This window comes from Nothobranchius furzeri, chromosome 14 (assembly GCF_043380555.1).
Source record: "Nothobranchius furzeri strain GRZ-AD chromosome 14, NfurGRZ-RIMD1, whole genome shotgun sequence".
Classification (NCBI taxonomy): domain Eukaryota; kingdom Metazoa; phylum Chordata; class Actinopteri; order Cyprinodontiformes; family Nothobranchiidae; genus Nothobranchius; species Nothobranchius furzeri.
The window spans coordinates 14,020,422-14,039,586 of NC_091754.1; the positions used below are offsets into that span (position 1 = coordinate 14,020,422).

General features: G+C 42.6%; 1 protein-coding gene across 1 annotated transcript in view; it reads right to left on the reverse strand.

The window, feature by feature from the left end:
• fn1a (fibronectin 1a) overlaps window positions 1-16,192 on the reverse strand; it is a 35,351-nt gene extending 19,159 nt beyond the window's left edge. Inside the window, exons 1-16 of the mRNA XM_015966758.3 lie at window positions 15,915-16,192; window positions 15,214-15,339; window positions 14,988-15,125; window positions 14,608-14,739; window positions 14,304-14,441; window positions 12,479-12,637; window positions 11,123-11,320; window positions 10,812-10,994; window positions 10,378-10,554; window positions 7,886-8,041; window positions 7,670-7,798; window positions 7,424-7,567; window positions 3,052-3,173; window positions 2,796-2,964; window positions 2,495-2,680; window positions 1,214-1,342 (exon numbers count right to left, since the gene is read on the reverse strand). Of these exons, the coding sequence (XP_015822244.1) occupies window positions 1,214-1,342; window positions 2,495-2,680; window positions 2,796-2,964; window positions 3,052-3,173; window positions 7,424-7,567; window positions 7,670-7,798; window positions 7,886-8,041; window positions 10,378-10,554; window positions 10,812-10,994; window positions 11,123-11,320; window positions 12,479-12,637; window positions 14,304-14,441; window positions 14,608-14,739; window positions 14,988-15,125; window positions 15,214-15,339; window positions 15,915-16,047 (2,419 nt within the window). The 5' untranslated portion in view covers window positions 16,048-16,192. The remainder of the gene's footprint in view (window positions 1-1,213; window positions 1,343-2,494; window positions 2,681-2,795; window positions 2,965-3,051; window positions 3,174-7,423; window positions 7,568-7,669; window positions 7,799-7,885; window positions 8,042-10,377; window positions 10,555-10,811; window positions 10,995-11,122; window positions 11,321-12,478; window positions 12,638-14,303; window positions 14,442-14,607; window positions 14,740-14,987; window positions 15,126-15,213; window positions 15,340-15,914) is intronic.
• Between the last annotated feature and the right edge of the window lie 2,973 nt (window positions 16,193-19,165).

The window sequence follows — 19,165 nt, forward strand, 5'->3', positions numbered from 1 at the left end:
AGTTCTTGCTTGGTGATAATTTACACAAAACTATCCAAAACAATAATTTTATGATCCCATCCATCCATTTAAAACCTTTCTAATTCATCTAGTGAGTACATGTGTAGTCCAATGACACTCAGGCAATAATTCATAACTGTATGCTGTAATATGAGTGAAACCTATTAAATTATCAGTAAATATCAGTGCCATGTTTGGAATCTCTAGCTTATAAGTAGCTCCCCAGTCACACACTCTGCACACCTGCTTCTCATCAGCAAATCTGCTCACCTGTTGTCACTTGGTAATCACCATCCCACAGTTTAAAATGTCAGTTTCTCTTATCTCCACTGCTTTAGACACCATTTAATGCTTAATGCTTGTCCTGTTTTCTTGACCAGTAGTGGTTTGCTTTAGTTCCTGGTTTTCATTAGAGTTCACTTGCTCCACGAGTCCAACACCAACTAAATCCTGACAAAATGGTCTTGGTTTAAGATAAAATTGGTTCTTTTTTATGTTTTTAGAACAAATGAGACCTTATTCTCAGCCACTTTTGCTAATTATTACTGAGTTGTAGTTTTAAGCTTGTATATAATTAGTTGATTCAAGAAACACGTTTGAAAATTTTATCTAGTAAGCTTTCTGTGTTAACATGAAATCTAAATTAAGTTGTGAAATCTTTAAGCAAATTATTCTAGAACAGTGTTTAACAAAGCGTTAAACTCATTTTAGGTAAAGATTTTCTAAATGCCAGTTTTTTCCTTGTAATAAATGAAACATATTTTTAAGCCGTGTATAAAAAATTCTAACAGCCCAATCAAGCACGCTTAACACTCATTTTAAGAGCTTGTTTTAAGACTTCTAGTCAAGCATAATTGCTTACCCCACTTGCAGATAATATTTACTCAAATTAAGAAAATGTAATATTTAGTTCAGGTAAAAAAAAAAAAACATACAATGACCTGACTGTAAATAGTGTCTTCTAGGGTTCTACAACCCCCCAAGGCATTTTACTGCACACCCACCTAGCCAAGGCTACCCTGGGGCTCACTGACAGGGGCAAGTCTGCCAAACGCAGGCACCACCGGTCCCTACGACCAAGTGTTTTGTCCAAGGACACAACCAGTGCAACAGTCTGAGCGGGCCTCAAACCTGCAACCCTCCAGTTACAAGGTGGGCCCTGATCTCATCTGCCACTATCACCGAAGCCATACTGATTTTGATGCCTACTCACCAGTTGTTTGTGAGGTCGTGAGGATAAGGTTGTCATTCTCTCCGTCTGTAATCTCATAAACATTAACGTTGTATCGCCTACCAGGAAGAAGCTCGTTAATGTTCACTGAGGTAGCTGTTCGGGGCAAATCTGTAGAAAGAGGGGCAAAAACAAAACATGTCAGAAATCCGAGTTATTGCTTTAGTCCAACTGAAGTTGGACTTTTCAAATGCATGTAAACCCCTCACTCTGACTGAACTGGACAACTGCTAATCAAGCTTTTTTACCCAGATAATGTGGTTAGAAATCCAAATTTATCTGCGTGTGAACAAAAAACCAGCTTAGCCAAGCTACGGTCGGCCTGGACTCCCCCGTCTGGAAGTGACAAGGCGGTGGAAGGGGTCTTTTCTGATAATATCATCACCACATTTTAACACAAACAGTACAACGAGTCTCAGGCCCTGTCCACACGTAGCCGGGGATCTGCCAAAACGTAGATATTTTTCTACGTTTTGGCCTGTCATCCACACGAAAACGGATCTTTTTAAAAACTCCGGCCAAAGTGAAGATCTGCGTTTTCTCCGTTTTGGGTGTCTGCGTGTGGACAGACAAAACCGGAGTTTTAAGGTCCGCAACGTCACTTTCCGTGACAAAAAAAATGCTGACATCACGTGTGCGACCTGTGTTTACACTAGCCGACAGCATGGATGCCCTCAGAGCTGCGCTCGCTTTATCAATTGTCCAAGCGCTTTTTGCTTGTTTGTTTTTGCAAGCGGAATTACTGCTCATTGCGGAAGACCACAGATGAAGGACGAGGTTAAGAACGGGGGAAGTACTGCCGCCTACAGGTCTGGCATGTCCTTAACAACGTATTTATCCGGGTACGTGTGGACAGAGTTTTTTTTTTTTAAACGAGGTGGTGTGGATGCAAATTTTTGGAGGGGCGGATATTCGTTTTTAAAAACCCCGGCTACGTGTGGACTAGGCTTCAAATATACAGTGCTGCAACATCGTCATCAATTCCTTCTGCCATTTTGCATTTGCTGCTTTTACTCCATCTGCTTTATTCTGCTGACATTTGCTGATATTTGTGTTGCTATAGACTAACCGGAATGCCAACATAAAACGTTGCATGTACTGTTGTGAAGTTGAACACATTTCATTCAATAATTTGGTTTTCTAAGAGACATGTAAACTAGGATAAAGACTCTCATTCTGGTTGAGGTGTTAGCTTGATTGTTGCCGTAGCTTAACTCAGAAGCACACAAAACCCAAACGATAAATAAATGTTTTGAGTCTCACCTAGACTCATGGGTTGCCCCGTTCCTTGTCCCTGCTCAATGAGCTCATACTCTACTCTGAATCCAGAAATGGTGTCAGACGCAGACACCCAAGAGATGACAAAGCTGTTGGATGTGATTTCTGTCACTGATTCTGAGATGCCAACGAAAGGTGGGAGAGGGGTGGTCTCTCCTTGTGATGTGGCCACTGCAGAGGGAGAAAGAGAAAACAGAAAAAAAAGGTTTTGTGGAGAAATGTGTCCACATCTTACCAAACAAAACTGGAGAATGGGTAATTAGATCAATCAGTTTTCTCAGCTCACATGACCCGTAGGTGGTGGTGAAGTCAAAGCGTGTGATTTCTCTGCGCCCGAACCGAAGCACGCTGATCAGCTGACCCTCGTAGGTGAGGCCTGGTCTCAGACCAGAGATGGTGTAGGAGTTCAGATGGCCGGGAATGAACACCTCCATCCACGGGTTGTGTGTGTCTTTCTGTGGTGCAGCAGAGGAAGCTTTATATGTAGTGACTGAATATTTATGGTGTTTTTCTTTGATTCCTTGATTGATCGGAAAACTCACCGCTCTCCATTTGAGGATGTACTGAGTTATGTGAGCTGATGACGGAGCGTTCCACTGGATGGGATGGGAATTCTGCTGGCTTCCGGATTCTGCTATGATCACTTGAACAGGACGATGGCCACCTGTGAGAGGGATGGACACCTTATCAAAGGCTCATTTGTATCATTAAATTAAGAATGAATTTTAGAGGCATTTGCACCCCTTTTCACGGTTTAAGTGAAATAGAAATTTATAATAATGTTGGCAAATTTTCTGCTCAGTGGTTTAAAATGTAAAAATTCCAATTTTCTTTCAATAACGGTGAATTTTGGTGTGTGTGTTCTTGAACAGAAGACCGGCAGGGTGGGGTAAAACTAGCAGGTTCCTGTGAGATTCCAGCACAGATTTCCATTCCTAGAGCAGAGAAGACCTCAACTCCTTTTCTTCTACTTCGCCAACTTTTCAAATATTTCTTGTACTTACAGAAGTCGAAATGTGCCCAATTAACACTGTCCAGCAAACAGAATCTTCCTGAACTCCTCTACCGCACCAAAACTCTCTCAACTTAGCTTCAGGGGTTTATGAAACTCCTCCAACGACCTTTATCCTACTTTTCCTGTGTTTAATGACAAAACTAAAGGAGATGATCAGGATATTTTTAGGGGGGAAACAACTTTACTGCCAAGGTTACTCCGTGTGTTGTAGAAAAATAAATAAAAACAAGCATCACTGACAACAAAAAGTTAAATGTGCAGGAAAAAAAGCATGTTAGCAGTTCAGTGTCTGCAAAGATTTCAAAGAAAATCTAAAGGGTCTCAAGTCCCCTTTCATGCAAACAGAAGTCATGTGGTGAGCAGATGTCTGATAAAAGCCAGCTTCTATAAAGAACTGAGGTTTTCTAACCATTTTATCCTAAATAGCAAACCTGTAATCAAAGTTTCTGAGCAAGTGGCTTGGTTAACCAGAAGCTGCGAGCAAATGCAAAAACCTCAAAAACAATCTGGGACCAATTACTGGCTATTACAGACCCACAGGCCACCGGTGAGGGTAAGGGTTATGGAGAATCACATGTGGAACATGCAGGAAAACAGATGCATGGTTGCAGTGGACAGAGTGTGTTTTTAAAGCGCATTGCTCATGCACATGCCTACACACATGCATGCACATTGTACGTCTCTGCTTCTCTGAGTGAGTGTTTTGTCTACGTCTGCATCCAGACAGATGTGCAGCTTAGCGGTGATAAGGAGTAAAGGGGGAGCGGCGACGGAAGTTATCCCTTCAAGATTAAACATCACTAAAGGCAAGGGAAGATTTAAACAGATGGCAGAAAATGTAAGACTTTAAGATTTTATCAGTGTTTTGACTCAATTAGAGGCCTGTGAAAACACGTTTAGAAAAAAAGGCTTAACTTGGTTTTTTTTTTTAACCTTTTATGGTGTCAAACCAAACCGAATTTAAGTCTGGGACTCTCGTTGCTCCCAAATCTTTGTTTTCCGTATTTTATACGGCTGCACACACACACACACACACACACACACACACACACACACACACACACACACACACACACACACACACACACACACACACACACACACACACACACACACACACACACACACACACACACATTCACAGATGGTTGCTATTATGGTCATTTACAACAGCCTAGTGCCATAGATTTTGTATCTCCCATCAACCTGCTTCAGCAAACAACCAACAGTTGGGAGTGTCGTTTCACTAAAGACCTGACAAACGGGGATCTGGCTTCACTTAAACAGTTTTACGACCCCGCGTGGTGCTATACTGTCATATGTATTTATGGTGTTAGAAATGCTATCCCTCAAAAAAGTAAATCTGTAGGACAAATGATCGTTATTCTTTTCTTTTTCTTTCGACTTTATTCGTTTAGGAAAAATGTGAAGAAATAAGGTCAAAATAACTGTGTGACTCAAGGAAAATCCCTCAAACCGGGGGAACTTTGTGCTAAAATTACAAGTACGGGAAGGATTCTGTTGATGTGCAGAGATGCAACCTAGCCAAAAGCATGCGCTAACCCATCCAACAAGATGACATGCATAACTTTGATCTAATGGGGCTGGATACAAACGGTTTAAATTGATGGCTGACGTTTGCAAATCTAAACAGCACATGTTCTTTGTAGGTAATAGTGTCGGAGCTTTATCCAATGATACGGGCTGTGGTGTTTGGTGCAGCTGTGGTAACAACACGGGAGATGAATCACATGCTGGCAGGAACAAAGACTCAAAGTGGGGGGGGTGGGGTTGTAAAAGCGGAACTCACGCTCCCTTTCCATAACTGTCTGGTTTACATCAAAGTCAAAGGCTTCATTTCCAAGGTGGTTTAAACAAACCTTTTAAGTGTTGAAGCACAGTTTGTAAAATCCACAGCTTTTTGGAAAAGGCCAAGTCAGTAAAGTTGGTGCAACATACTTAGAAGTAGATGAGTCGTTATTAAACTATGTAGTCGTGCAAGTGTTCACCATCGCCCGACTCGTCAAAATGCCATAATTTGATCTAAAGCTTATTTGTTGTCATGAATCGATACCAAATTCTTAGCAGTCAGGGTGCTTTCCTCAGTCGCATTTTGTTCAGTGAGATTCTCAAAAGCAGATGTGCTCCCACAGCTGGGAATCTGAGGAAGGCCGTGTGTCTGAGCACCTGTCCACACAGCAGGACACGAAGCCGAAGGTATGGTACGATAATCGCTGTTTATTTTAATGCGAAACAAATGTTGCAGAAATCTATCCCGGCAGGCCATCCTATCTCTTGCCTCTTTTATGAGACAGACCATCGCGTCATTACAGTGATAAATCCGAATATGTGGGTCTCGTAAATGCGGCAAGGAGCAAAGGGGAAAGGTGATAAAACTCGATTCGGATGCACTAAGCCTCGTAGTAATATAGCCGCATGAGCCCCTCGCCTCTGACGGCTAAACGCGTGCCAGCCCTGCTAATCCCTTTGGAGCGACTGTGGGAGCCCCCCCCCCCCCCCCCCCCCGCAAAAGAGGGTGGTGGCGTTAGTGACGTATACAGCGCACCGAGTGTCGGCCAGAAGGGATATGGACACAGATAAACATGGCCTCTCACTAGTATCTCTCAACCACCTACAACATGGCAACCTGGACGGACGCGGAGACCATGGAGCTTTTGGCCCTGCGAGCTGACGAACAGATTAGTCGCCTTTTTACGGGGACGGTGAGAGACAGCCAGCTGTTCGACAGAGTGGTGAAAGCACTGGCTGAGCGAGGCGTCAAGCGGGACAAAAAGCAGGTCACATCACAGCTAAAGGTCCTGAAAAAGAAATTTCATCAGTCTGACGTGTCTTCCGTCTGACGCTGAATGCGGGGGGGGGGGGGGGGGGGGGGGGGCAGCGACCTCCCTTTGTCCCATCTTGGTTTGAGAGGTGCCTGATATTCAGCTTCAGTTTCAGCTACTATAAACGCCAAAATCCTCCCCAGGGAGCCGTGGCAAATCCCGCTTTGCAAACGCTATGGTCCTGTAAAAACAGCTTCTATGAATAGTCTGGTCATGACCTTATGATGGTTCTCGGTTGTGGGGCGGGATCTACGGTTGTCTTTCAAACTGTCTCTGCGTGGTAACATGACGTACTCACCTCTACAGATGTCAGTCAACGGGGCAGTCCACCACACACGATCGAACAAGACGAAAACGCATCCTTTTTATACGTAGATTAAGTAAATCTGCTAAAATGGGCTAACGACCAAAGGTGACAGATCATTTGCTGCTGTGGTCCCCAGACTCTGGATCTCTCTCCCCCTGAGCCTGAGATCAGTGGACTCAGTGGTCTCCTTCAAAAAAAGCAGCTGAAGACTCACTTGTTCAAGCTGGCTTTGGCGTGACATTCGTCACCACCCTCTCCTTATTCTGTTCTTATTCCGCCTTTCCCGGGATCCACTGATTTCCCTCTTTCCCATTCATTTTCTCTTTTCCTTTCCTTATATTGTTTTCTCCTTTTAAACATATTTCTAATCATTTTTTAAATATTTTTATACTTTCATTTTTTTGTGTGTTTTTGTGAAGCGCCTCGTGATTTTTATCTTGAGAGGCGCTATATAAAAGATCTTCTGCTGCTGCTGCTCTTGACTCAAAGAAAAGCCCAAGACAAAATGGATCAAAGTTGATGCCGAAGCCGATTCAAACGAGCCGTCACCATCTTCGTTTGGCTCAGTCGCATCATCCCGCCCACCAAACTGATAGAACACTGTGATTGGTCAGCCACCAGAGTAACCCGGGCCACAGAGGTTCCAAAGGAGCGTGGCTAGACCGACTTGCAGAGCAAAATCTTTTTGCTTCTGCCACTGACGGTCTAGATTTCTAGGCTAACAGAAATCTTGGGTATTAATGTCCTACCAGGGAATGACTGCTGGGGTTCGCAGCCGTGCTCTCCAACTCCATTCCCATAGCAGTAGCACTTGTACGGGATGCCATGGATGGCTTTGTCCCAGGACTCCCCAATCTGATAGATGGCTTTAGTTTCTGGCTCCTGGCAGTGGTCTGAGAAAATCACGTGTAGCATTATCTGTCAGGCTGAACAACGTAAGCGTCTAACAACAAACATACGCGGATAGCGACATTTGCAAAATGCAAAGGACTCACCAACGGCGTCGCACTTCCAGCGACCTCGGCCCTGTCCAAAGCAGGTGCAATTCATCATGTACCCCTCTTCATGCTTTTTGGTGAAGGTTTGGTTAACTTTGTAAGTCAGACCATCCACAAGACACTGATCTGTCACAAATACGCAAATAATTGATAAAACATCCACAGACATGAGCTAAATACAACAAAACCATGTATTTTATTTTCCACACACACCTTTCAGCTGGGAGTGAACAACACAGCTCCATTCTCCGCGTCCGTTGCCGACACAAGTGCAGCGCATCATCTGACCTAAAACCTCATGCCGCTTGTCCCACTGGTCACCCACGCGGTACATCAGCCCTTCACTCGATGTGCACACTTCTTCGTTAGCTACAACACATGAACACACAAACATTAACACACCTGTGACAATCCTGCATGAAACCGCTTCGCTCATAAATAAAACCACGATTTGCTCGATGCTTTCCTTTACAGATCCTCATCCTGTAATTATCACAGGAAATACGAGTCAACCCAACGTTCACGAAACACCTGTCCTTGGGAAGGAAAAGACGTTTACAGTTAAAACCAGCTGTCTTGTGTTGATGTTTGTGGGTGACTGTGGGTGGTCACCATATATTCACAGTTAATTAAAAAGTGAGAATCAGAGATGGAAAGTTTGTAAATTTGTCCACGGCAAGCAGAGACCAGCCTTTGGGAGTCATGGAGGGAAAGTAGTTTAATATGAACACAGGTTTTTAGCTCTTCTCAACTTAGATGAACTCTGAATGCAGAACAAGGGATTTGGTGTAAAAACAGACTAACAAGTCACACAAAATGTCTGACGTTTGAAACGATGATGATGTGGATTATAACAAACATCTGGATCAGGAATCCTTGGAGGAAGAAATAAGGCTTCGATGGCTGAATGGCAGACAAAAAAATATAAATAACTGAAGATGCAGAGACGGTGAAAGTATTTGGCAAACAGAAAGGCAAACACGCATACACACTATCGGAATGCAAGCAGACGAGTCGAGGACCTTTTAGGCCTTTGAAGAACCAGAATGATAAAAGCGAGTAAACTCTTTCTCCAAATATTTTCCAAATCGAAACAAAATCAACCGGTTGTTTAGACAGAATACGTTTAATATGTCAACTTGCTCAGGGAATAGAGGACTTTATTAAACTTTTGCTGAATTTTAAACAAACCAGCTCTTAATGACAGTCCAATATTCTCTAAACTCCAGCTTTGTTTTCTGGTTTCTAGGTTATGGTAGACGACCACAAAACGTAAATGTTTGAACTTGCATAATTGGAAGTGTGGCCCGAGTGTGAAGCCACACGTGGTGCCAGATGTGCAACCATCCCAGGTGTGTGTCAAAACCAGCGGTTTAGCTAACAACCTTTAAGGGTGATTGCAGGGGGCGGAGGAGAAGTCAGAGGGCCCCCCCAGGCTAGTGTAAACACCATTAACATCTCAGCATCAGTGTTTGTTTTGAACAATACCCGTGAGGTAGTTAGACAGGCGGCTCTTTTCACCACAGATCTGAGCTGACCTCATGCAAACAATGACCTCATCTCATTTCTTACATTTTAGATGCAGCTGTGGTGTAAATAAAAGGTCATAGAGTTGCGAATGAGACCACGTCTCCTGTGTTCCTGATAAAAATGACCTATTGGGGATAAATAGCCACGTTTCCACTACAGGGGTTATGGCAAATTACTAGGAAGGGGAAAATATGATAACTCAGTCCTCTTTGCTGAGCATTTCCACAGACAATCAGCCCTTACAGGACTTTTCTAACACTTCAATATGGTTGGACCCTTCCAGTAGAAATTGCATTTTCACATCTGGCCTAGCTCAGACCATCTCGGCCCACCACTGTGTGACCAGGTTTCGTTCACACAGCCTTCTCGGGAAGGTGGATGTCTCCAAGCACGAGGGCAGGGCAAAAAAGCTCCGCACGAAGCTGACTGCCGGGAGCAGGTCTGAAATATCCGGCCGGCTGCACACGGAAAACACACAGATGTCTCAGATGTGAACACAATTAACCTACAAGGGCTGAGCTGAGGCGACACCGATGGGAAAGCTCGACATGATTGATCATCTAGGGACAAATTAATGGCACTGAAAGTTTTATTCTGTCAAAGTACGCTGTAATTTAATCCATTCAAGGGACCCGGGAGAGCAGCTGTGTGACAGAAAAAGCTGCATTCAATGACCAGAGGAAGCCTAGTTTTTTTTTTTATGACGACCAGAAAGCAATCGAAACGATGGAGTTGTGGAAGCAGTTCCGCTTCATTCTTCAGCTTTGGGAGTTTAGAAAGCTTTTTAAAGCAGGATCGACACTGCCCGTTTTCTTTTCCTTCCATTCTGCTTCACCAGCAACTCTTCCTGTTTTACAAATGCCGGTTGTTAGGCAATATCATTACCGAGTTCAACCAATCACTATGAGTTAACCACAAGTTCCACCCAGCCACTCTGCCGAGCCATTTCTGAGTGCATACCGCTGTTTAGGGACAAGGTTGGTTGCTGCTAAGGTCCAGTAAAATTACCCAGAAGTTCCGATGGTGGAAACGGGCCTGGGAGGGTCCCCGCAATTAGCTAGGTGGGTTATTTAACATTAAGAAAATTAAACTGTTGATCTGGTTAGTTAATTTACTAAACCAGTAATAAAACTGGTAAACAGGCAGAAACAGATTTTCTACTTGCACTCGCTTACCGCTCATTGGACAGAACCCAAAACGCTGTTCTGCGTCGTAGTTTTCCGTGGTCCCACACCACTTCATGCCGTCCCTCCGTCCATCAGCGGTACAGTCTGTATAGTTTCTACCATTGTAAAGGAACGGGAACTGGCACAGAGCACCGTTGGAATTGCCGCCTCGAGTCGCCACGACGACTGTGAAAAAGAAAAGATAATAAATTTGAGCATCCTTGCAATTTCACTCAAACGTATATGCATTTTTTTTTCATTTGCACACAGCAAAAACAAATTATTTTTAGAATTCTTCCTGATACCACATGACTCCAAATAACACAGAAGAACATGTGAATTCAGACGTTTGGTAATGTTAACGGAAAATTTCAAAACGTCAGAGCTAAAAACTCCTAAGGACATTGTCCCAATTAAAGTAGTCTGTCACACCAGGAGCTCACCATTCTTTTCTGTACAGAAAGAATATTTGTGCTCATTATCAAAGTCAGATGAGGTGGAACACCACAGCTGCCCATCACTACGTCCTTCAGAAGTACAAGAGTGGTAGGTTTTTCCCTTGTGGACAAAGGGGAACACACAGGGAAGACCTCCAGAGTTTCCACCATATACAGCAGTCTGTCCACCTGAAGATGTTGAAACATTAAAGTTAGGAAAACACCTGCAGCTACTGATTAAGAACATTACAGATCTTTAATCTAACTGGAGAAACCTCCAAAGGTGGGGCTCGGGGAATCAAAAAGCCTGCTCTCACCCCAGTGATCACAGCTTACTCCATTGCCAAGGCAAGTACAAATCATCTGTGTGTTTCCCTGGTTTTTTATCCAGCGCTGTCCAAAATGGTACGCTAGTCCTGTGTCGGTTTTGCAGGCTCCCTCCTGGGACAGCTCAGGCACAGTGATGGGGTGGTAGACGGCAGGCTGAATGTTGGTGATCACATGAGAGCTGTGGCCTAAAAATATGAAATAAAATCAGAAAATATGTAAGAATTTCCCAAGCTGCTACAAGAAAATCTGGATACATCAAACTGAAAATGAAATGATGTTGAAAGAGCTGGTTTCATTCATTTTCTTGAAATGTTGCAAGTAGAGCCTTCAATTTTAATTTAAACTGGAATAAAACTCAAAGATCAAAGTACGAAGTGTTTCATCCCAAATTTAAAAGAGTAATAAATATGCAAACAAGTAAAGTATATTTAATGGTGTGGGACACTCATTTAATCAATACGTTTACAGGGATTTCTAGTAATAATGAATGCCTTGTAAGTCGTACGGGGGAAGAAAAGCTCAGATAAGCTCGTTTCAGGAACTAGCAGAATGCCACAGAGAAGAGCTCAACAGGGAAGGATTTGGAGTCTTATTTCCTGACATCTGGACATCTCTTCTCGGATTAGTTAACAGCAACACAACTCTACCACCGACTCCGTTTGCTTTGCGACATTGATGTTTTATCCCTGCAAAAAACTCAAGCCTGAGGTGTTCTGCTGTGTGGTGGAGTTGCTAATGTTAACAGTTAGCTTCTATTAGCCTAGATGTTCTCTGATGTTTCCTGGACGCTAAGCTAACAACAGCCTTCCTCGTCACGAGACAATACGGGTGAGTCTATGAAGGTTAAAGCTTTTCTAATCCTAGAGTTTCACCATCTATTTTCGATCAGAAGCTAATGCAGGATAGGTGTAGGAGACTACTTTCATGTTCAGCCTGCATGAAAAACTCTGACTGATTATAATTAGAAATGATGATAAAAAAATATATTGTCAGTGTTCCACGCCTTTTAGTCTACTGAAAATCAACTAGAATGCGTCATAAAAAGTGATACAATGCTGCTTCTCTATTGATTTTAATGAACTTTTTATTACATAAATCCATTTTCTGCATCACACCCCCACAATACCATTTAATCGCTGCACATTCCCAACAGTCTCCCATTCCCACACGCAATGCCTCTCCAACTCATGAGGTCATGGGACACGTGTCTCCTCATGTCATCACTCGGACACTTGGCACTTTTTATCTCTCCCTCCTCCCAACATCTGTCTTTGGTTTACATTCTTCTGCATGCACGCTGTGAGAAGGGAGAGGAAAATGATATGGATTTTATCAGTTCTCACCCAGGCCAGTGGTGTGAAGTGAGGAGTATCGTTCACACTTCATCTCCCCTCGGCCGTTCCCGACACACAGACACTGGAGAAGGTGACTACGGGCGTCTGTCTTGGTCCATGTGTCACCAATGCGGTAGGAGGAGAGAGTATCCTCGTCGTTACAGCGATCTAAACAAAAAAGGACAAATAAAGTGAAAATGATAGAAACTCGACGGCATCATCTGGTGCACGTATTGTGGTGAGCAACGTATACAAAACCCTAACAGTCAGATTTTATCTGCAAAGACTTGCAGTTACTTTGTAGGGAGTGATCCCTCCTGTTCACCAGCTGTTTCCACATTTGTGCCGTGAACACTGCTTCTAACTTGTGCACATGGAGGAATGTAGTGATGAACTCCATCAAATAAAATAAAAAAAGAGAATTAACTCCAACAGGTCACCATGAAGTCTGTCAAGCAACAACAAGCTAATGAGCATTTACATTCGTCATTATTTGTTGCATCAGACGGCATAATTAAGGACACACGAAACGGTCGGAACTGGAGACACAACTGTCAAGCATCTCCACCACCACTTGTTGAAAACCTCCAACAGTAACAAACTAAACATTATAACAAAAAAATCTTTAAAAGATTATCCAAATAATTTTTAATTAGACTGCAAATGATCACTAAAATGTGGTCATTGTATAATTATTTTGCTTATTCAATCTGATTTTGTCTTGCATTTGGACTGAAACACACACACTCACACACTTCTAACTTTTGCCATGAGGTCAGAATGAAGGCAAAATAAAATGATGGCATATGACGTGCATCAAGATATACACTTCCATTTTTTTCATTTGTTTGGTGGTGTGGGACCTAGCTATTAGCTTCGAATCTAGACCGTCATTTGCCGAGGCAAAATTATTTTAATTTGCACGTCGGTCTAGCAATGCTCCATTGATACCTCCGCAGCCCAGACCAGTATTGTGGCTGGCCAATCACAGCACGTTTATTTAGAAAAACTATGTATTGTCTTCTGTGTTTTTCATGTTTTATGTCTTCTTCCATGATGTAATGGCAGACTGCCCTGTTGACTGACATCCGTAGCTGTCCAATCAGAGCTCTCTATTGGTTTGGTGGGCCAATCACAGCACTCTGTTGGTGAGTGAATGTTAGTGGGAAAACAAAAAGGGTGACAGCTCATTTGAAACAGCATTGGCATTCACTTTGGACTGTTTTGACTTGGGCTTTCCTTTGACTCAAGAGCAGATAGAGGCACTTCAGTTGATTTACAAAATGTATTTATATTTTATTTGATGGGGTATAGTGGACTGCCTTATTGACTGACATTGGTAGTGGTGAGTAGGTCACATTGTTATCAAGTGGCATGCATGAAAGACAATTGTAGATCCTGCACCACGACAGAGAGCAGTTATTGGACCGTGGCCAGCATATATATATATATATATATATATATATATATATATATATATATATATATATATATATATATATATATATATATTTACATTTATAGGATGGCTTTCCAGGCTACCTAGTTATATCGTCCCACGTAGTTTCATTTCCATCCATGGACACTCTTGAAAGCCTATTTTGAATCGCAATGTCTCTAAGCTTAGGCATTTGGACACTTTCAGCTGCTCTTCTCTGCTTTTATAGCAGCACTTTTTTTTGCCCATATTATTATTACATGTATCGTTTTTTAAAAAGCTGGATTTTAAACATACATTTTTAACTCTCAGACAACAAACATGGGTATCAAATGACTACTGGCAAAACAATGGATGAAAGAAAAAAAAAAGGGGGGGGGGGGGGGGGGGTCTTACTTCTGGATGTGCATGTGATCCGTCCACTTCCTTCTCCCAGACAGGTACAGTCCACTACCATCCACCCCTGGTAGGACTTCTCCCATGTCTCCCCGACAACGTAGGACGTTCCAGCCGTGTTGTCATAGCAACGTTCAGCTGCAACATTTACAAACTCACTTACAGCTGGAATAACTGATAATTTATCTGTGCACGATACAAATGTACAAAATATTTAACAGTATTTTAGGGGAAAAAACACGAATTGACAGATACATTCTTGATTGATTCAGTGATTTATTAGTCATCAGTCTGACTGACTCACCAACAGGTTTGCAGGTCCATTCACCCTTCCCATTACCCAGACAGACACACTCCAACATGTAGCCGCCCGTTTCATGGGGTCTCTTCCATGTGTCTCCGATCTTGTATGAAGACCCACCCTCGTGACAGCGATCTGGTTGGATAGAGGGGAAAATATCTTGGATACCTCTCATTTATAAGCTCGTGTAAACACAGTAATAAAGAAGGGGAAATAAAAGATCTTCATCATTATCCGACTGAAAGCAGCTGCTTGGTGCCAGTTGATAATCAGCTGGAAATAAAACGGGTTACTGCCACCAGATTGACACACACGGACAAAAACACTGCACTGAGTGGTCTGAGGTGACCCCTAAACAGAGAAGCTGCAAGAGCAACACCTACTGGCAGTGGTGCAGCTGATCTTGCTCCTCCCAGATCCAATACACGTGCAGTCCCAGATCATGCCATCCTTGGGGCTCTCGAAGGTTTCGCCCACATTGTAGTACCTCTGGCTGAGCTTATCAAAGCACTTTTCTTCAGCTGCGTGGCAAAAAATAAAATATGAATGTTGTGTGAAATAGAGAAAATGCAATTGAGAAAATTAAATAGTTGAATTAATCAAACTAACCGTCTGGTTTGCTTTTGCACTCAATCCCAGCAACGCCGAGGCAGGTACAGATCAGAGTGTTGCTCAAATAGTAACGCTCCCAGTGGTCATTAATGTTGTAGAAGTGGCCGTTATCTATGCAACCATCTGAGCAGAGAAGAGACAAGGGGATTAGAGAAAACAGACAGTGGGGGAGGTTTTTGTTGGAAGACAAATGAAGTTATTGGAAAGTGTTCTCGCTCCAAACAAAGCCTCACACAGATCTCTACTGCTGATCAAACAACAAAGACTTAAAGCATCCTCTTAAAAATGATCCCTTAGTGACATGAACTTAAGCAGTGGTAAAATCCATTCAAAGGTCCTAAAATGCCATAAATCATCAGCCTTCCACTCTTCTTCACCCCCGCCACCCACCCCAGGCACAGCTCCACTTCACATCACATGAACATCTTGTTGCTCTCTTTTATCATCCTTCACATCGATGACAAGATTCTCTGTGTGATCTTGGATTATTCCAGATTCCACATGGATGAAGATGAAGGGTCCAGGTTAAAGGTTAGTCTTGTGACCCAAAGCTGAGGCTGATTAGGGTCATTAAATACTGATGTCATCATTAGGTTGATAAAGTTGAATGCAAAACGTGATTTTTTTACAATTATCTTAAAAATGTGAAATGTGTTCTTATAACAACATATAACTCAGTAAAATAAGATGAATCTTACCCTGAGAGACTGAGGAGGCGTGATACTGCTGCGCCTGACGCCGAGTCTTGCGCGTCTCTTGAGGCATGCTGTTCACTGCGCTCCCAATGCAGAGAGCGACCAGCACACCGGTTATGGTGCCTTGACCGGACATCGTGGGGAAATCAAGCCGCTTTGTAGCTGCAGAACGAGGTTAAAGGTGTTCCTCTTAAAAATAAGCATAAAAGGAGAAATGGTGCGTAATTATTTGATAGAGTATGGTTCCAGCGCGCGCCTGTCTGCCTCCTGCAGATCTCCTGCAGCCCCTGAGTGAGTGCAGCTTACCACTGAGTGCTGGGAGTGATTTATCTGGGCATGGCTTCGTTTCAGGCGGAGAAGGGAGGTCCAAGGAGGAGAGCGACTACCCACGCGCGAAGCAGACAAGCCCCCACCTCCACACCCCCAAAGGAATAGGGTGGGGTAAAGGTTTTAAAACGGACAACAAAAACCCTCAAAACTAAATTAGATCAATGTTTCACCTGTATCAGAGCTCTGGAGGCTTTGAATAAATTCAACTTTGACAATAAATGTCAAATAATCCCAATTAAGAGCTGATTGTGTTGATGCCTCTAATTCATGTGACTGGGCTTTTCTAGTGAACATTGCTGCATTTCATCTCAGTTTTATGATTCTGAGCAGTGATCTGCAGGAATTGGGTCACATGATGTCATTGTCTGGAGAGTCTCCAGTGGGCTTGAGTTTCAGGGCCGTGGAGTGTTTATGTGACCAGGTGTTTTATTAGAACAATTCTCCAGAAAGCCACACTATTGTTTGCGATGTTTGCATGTCATCTGTTGAATGTAAAAAAAAATCACTTTCTTTTCATTGTTTTCTTCTTTTTAGCCTTAAAGATGCATATTATGTAAGAATAAAATGAGAATGACATTGTGTGGTCTAATTTGATTACTGCATGCCATTTTCTAAACATATGGGTGACTTACTCTTTATTTATTTATTTATTTAGTATTTATTTATTTATTTGTGATTTAGACGGCTGTTGCCAACTAAAGTAGCCTAGAAATATAGACAAACCTTAGCAGAAGCAAAAAGCTTTTGCTCTGCAGGTTGGTCTAGCCTTGCTCCATTGGCGCCTTAGCAGGCTCTAACAGTTTTTTGTCTTGCCAATCACAGCGCTCTCTCAGTTTGGCGGGTGGGATGATACTGTGACTGAGCAAAATAACAAAGTTGGTACGGCTCGTTTCAAATGGCTTTGGCAATAATTTTGGACTCAAGAACAGATAGAGGTGCTTAAGTCCAGATGTACTTGCATCTTCTTCAACAGTCTATGGCAGAGTGCCTTGTTGACTGACCTTTGAAGCGGTGAGTATGTAGGCTAATTTTTTCATTGTCCAATCGCATGTGGAAACAGTTTGAAAAACAACCGTAGATCAAACCCCACGACAAAGAGCCGCCAATGGACTTTGGCTGAGATCGGTCTATGGGTCGTGGCTAGACTATATTCGCACATATGACTTGCCAGGCTATAGCTACGGCTCACCACCAGAAGATTCTAGATGACAAGCGAAGGCTAATCATAAACAGAAAGTTGATGAGATGAATACATTTCCCAGCAATATTGAGTTGTTGGTAATTGAAAAATTAGTTTGAGATTCTTTTAGAGTCGACTGTTTCTGATTCACCGTTAGCTCAACGTTAGCCTCTAGCTTTCTTTACTTGATATTAGAGTAAAACAAAAGGATAAGGTGGCTTCTTATGGGTACACAAATACCACTTGCACACTAGCAACGGCTCCATTCCACTCCACTCCACCGGCCTCAGCCTGGCCGCGTCCATTCCACACTGCCTTAGGAATGCGGACCTGATTGAGTACATGGGTGGTCTGTGGCTTGTGATGTCATGAGCTCATCTCCGAGCACATGGTGCTAGTGTGAAAGTGCTAAAAGTAACTTCCGGGTAGCTAACAAAACCCTTCAGCATAATGTGTTTTGAAGCACCTTGGGGGTTGTAGAACCCTGAGAAGGTGCTATACAAATACAGGCTGTTTACCATTCCACATCGCGTTTCAGCATCTTTCTCAGTTTGATGGGATCCTTCTGTGACTTTGCCTTAATTGGTTTAGATGAGTTTCTAAGTGAACATATAAACAGCACACCAGTTCATGTAATTACCCAACAACTTGTACAAATGCTGTACACATGTAAAAAAGCCACCGTAACAGTGAACAAAACAATGTCACAAAAAGATTTTCACAAACCTACTATCTGCTGGCTGGTGGTTGCATTAAACACTGATGTAATCCGAGACGAGGCCTTGAGAGGTTAATTGTTTCTGTGCAACTCCTCAGTCCCTCCAAATCCTCAGCAAGCCCCCAGAACTGTTTGGTTAGAAAATAACATTTGTTGGGTGGTGGGGAAATCTGAACCCTCTTTAAGCCGACCCAACATTTGTGCTCCGCAGAGCCTTTTGCGCCAGCGCTAAAATCTGGTAACCTCATGTTTAACAATAGAAATGAAGAGTTTTAAAATACCACAGAGTAATTAAACGGGCTGTAAATTTGATTAAAACACTGATGAAATGTGCATTCAAAACCAACTGATTGCATGATGATACATGTCTATTGGCAATTAAAAGCAACTCACTGGGAGTCAATATTTCCTCTGCAATGCCATGACCTCAGCTGTGACAGCAGAGCAACTGGTCAAACTTCAGTCAGCTGCAAAATTAAGCCAATCAATCTATATGAGAGGACTTTGTAACCACTATGTTATTTGCATCAGAAAATTTGTGGAATATGAACACATTTTTTGAGGTCCCAGCCATCCCATATTATGCCATCTTTTCTGACTTAACTCTTTATGTCCCACTAGTTTAACACCAGGAGAATGAGTTTAAGGCATTCCTCTGATACAACGTGTGTTACGTTTGTCTCATGGATGGAAAAATTATTTCTTACACACACAAATTTGTTGTGCAGTAAAAACAGAATGCTTATGCCAATCCAATATAACAAGGTAGTCATGCTTTTGATTTGTTATGCAGTCATGTTAGACAAGAAACCAGCAAATTTAGGATGTTACTTTGACTTTTTTCATCAGTTACAAACTTTTTTGTGTTTAAACGTAAATCTCCACAAAAATATTCCAAATAAATTATTTCGAAATGTGCAACAAATTCATAAAACAGTAATCCGTCGTCTAGACCCTCCAACTAAGTGGTAAAGACTGTTTATTTCCGTGGTTACGATCTGGAAACCACATCTGCTACTGCGAAGC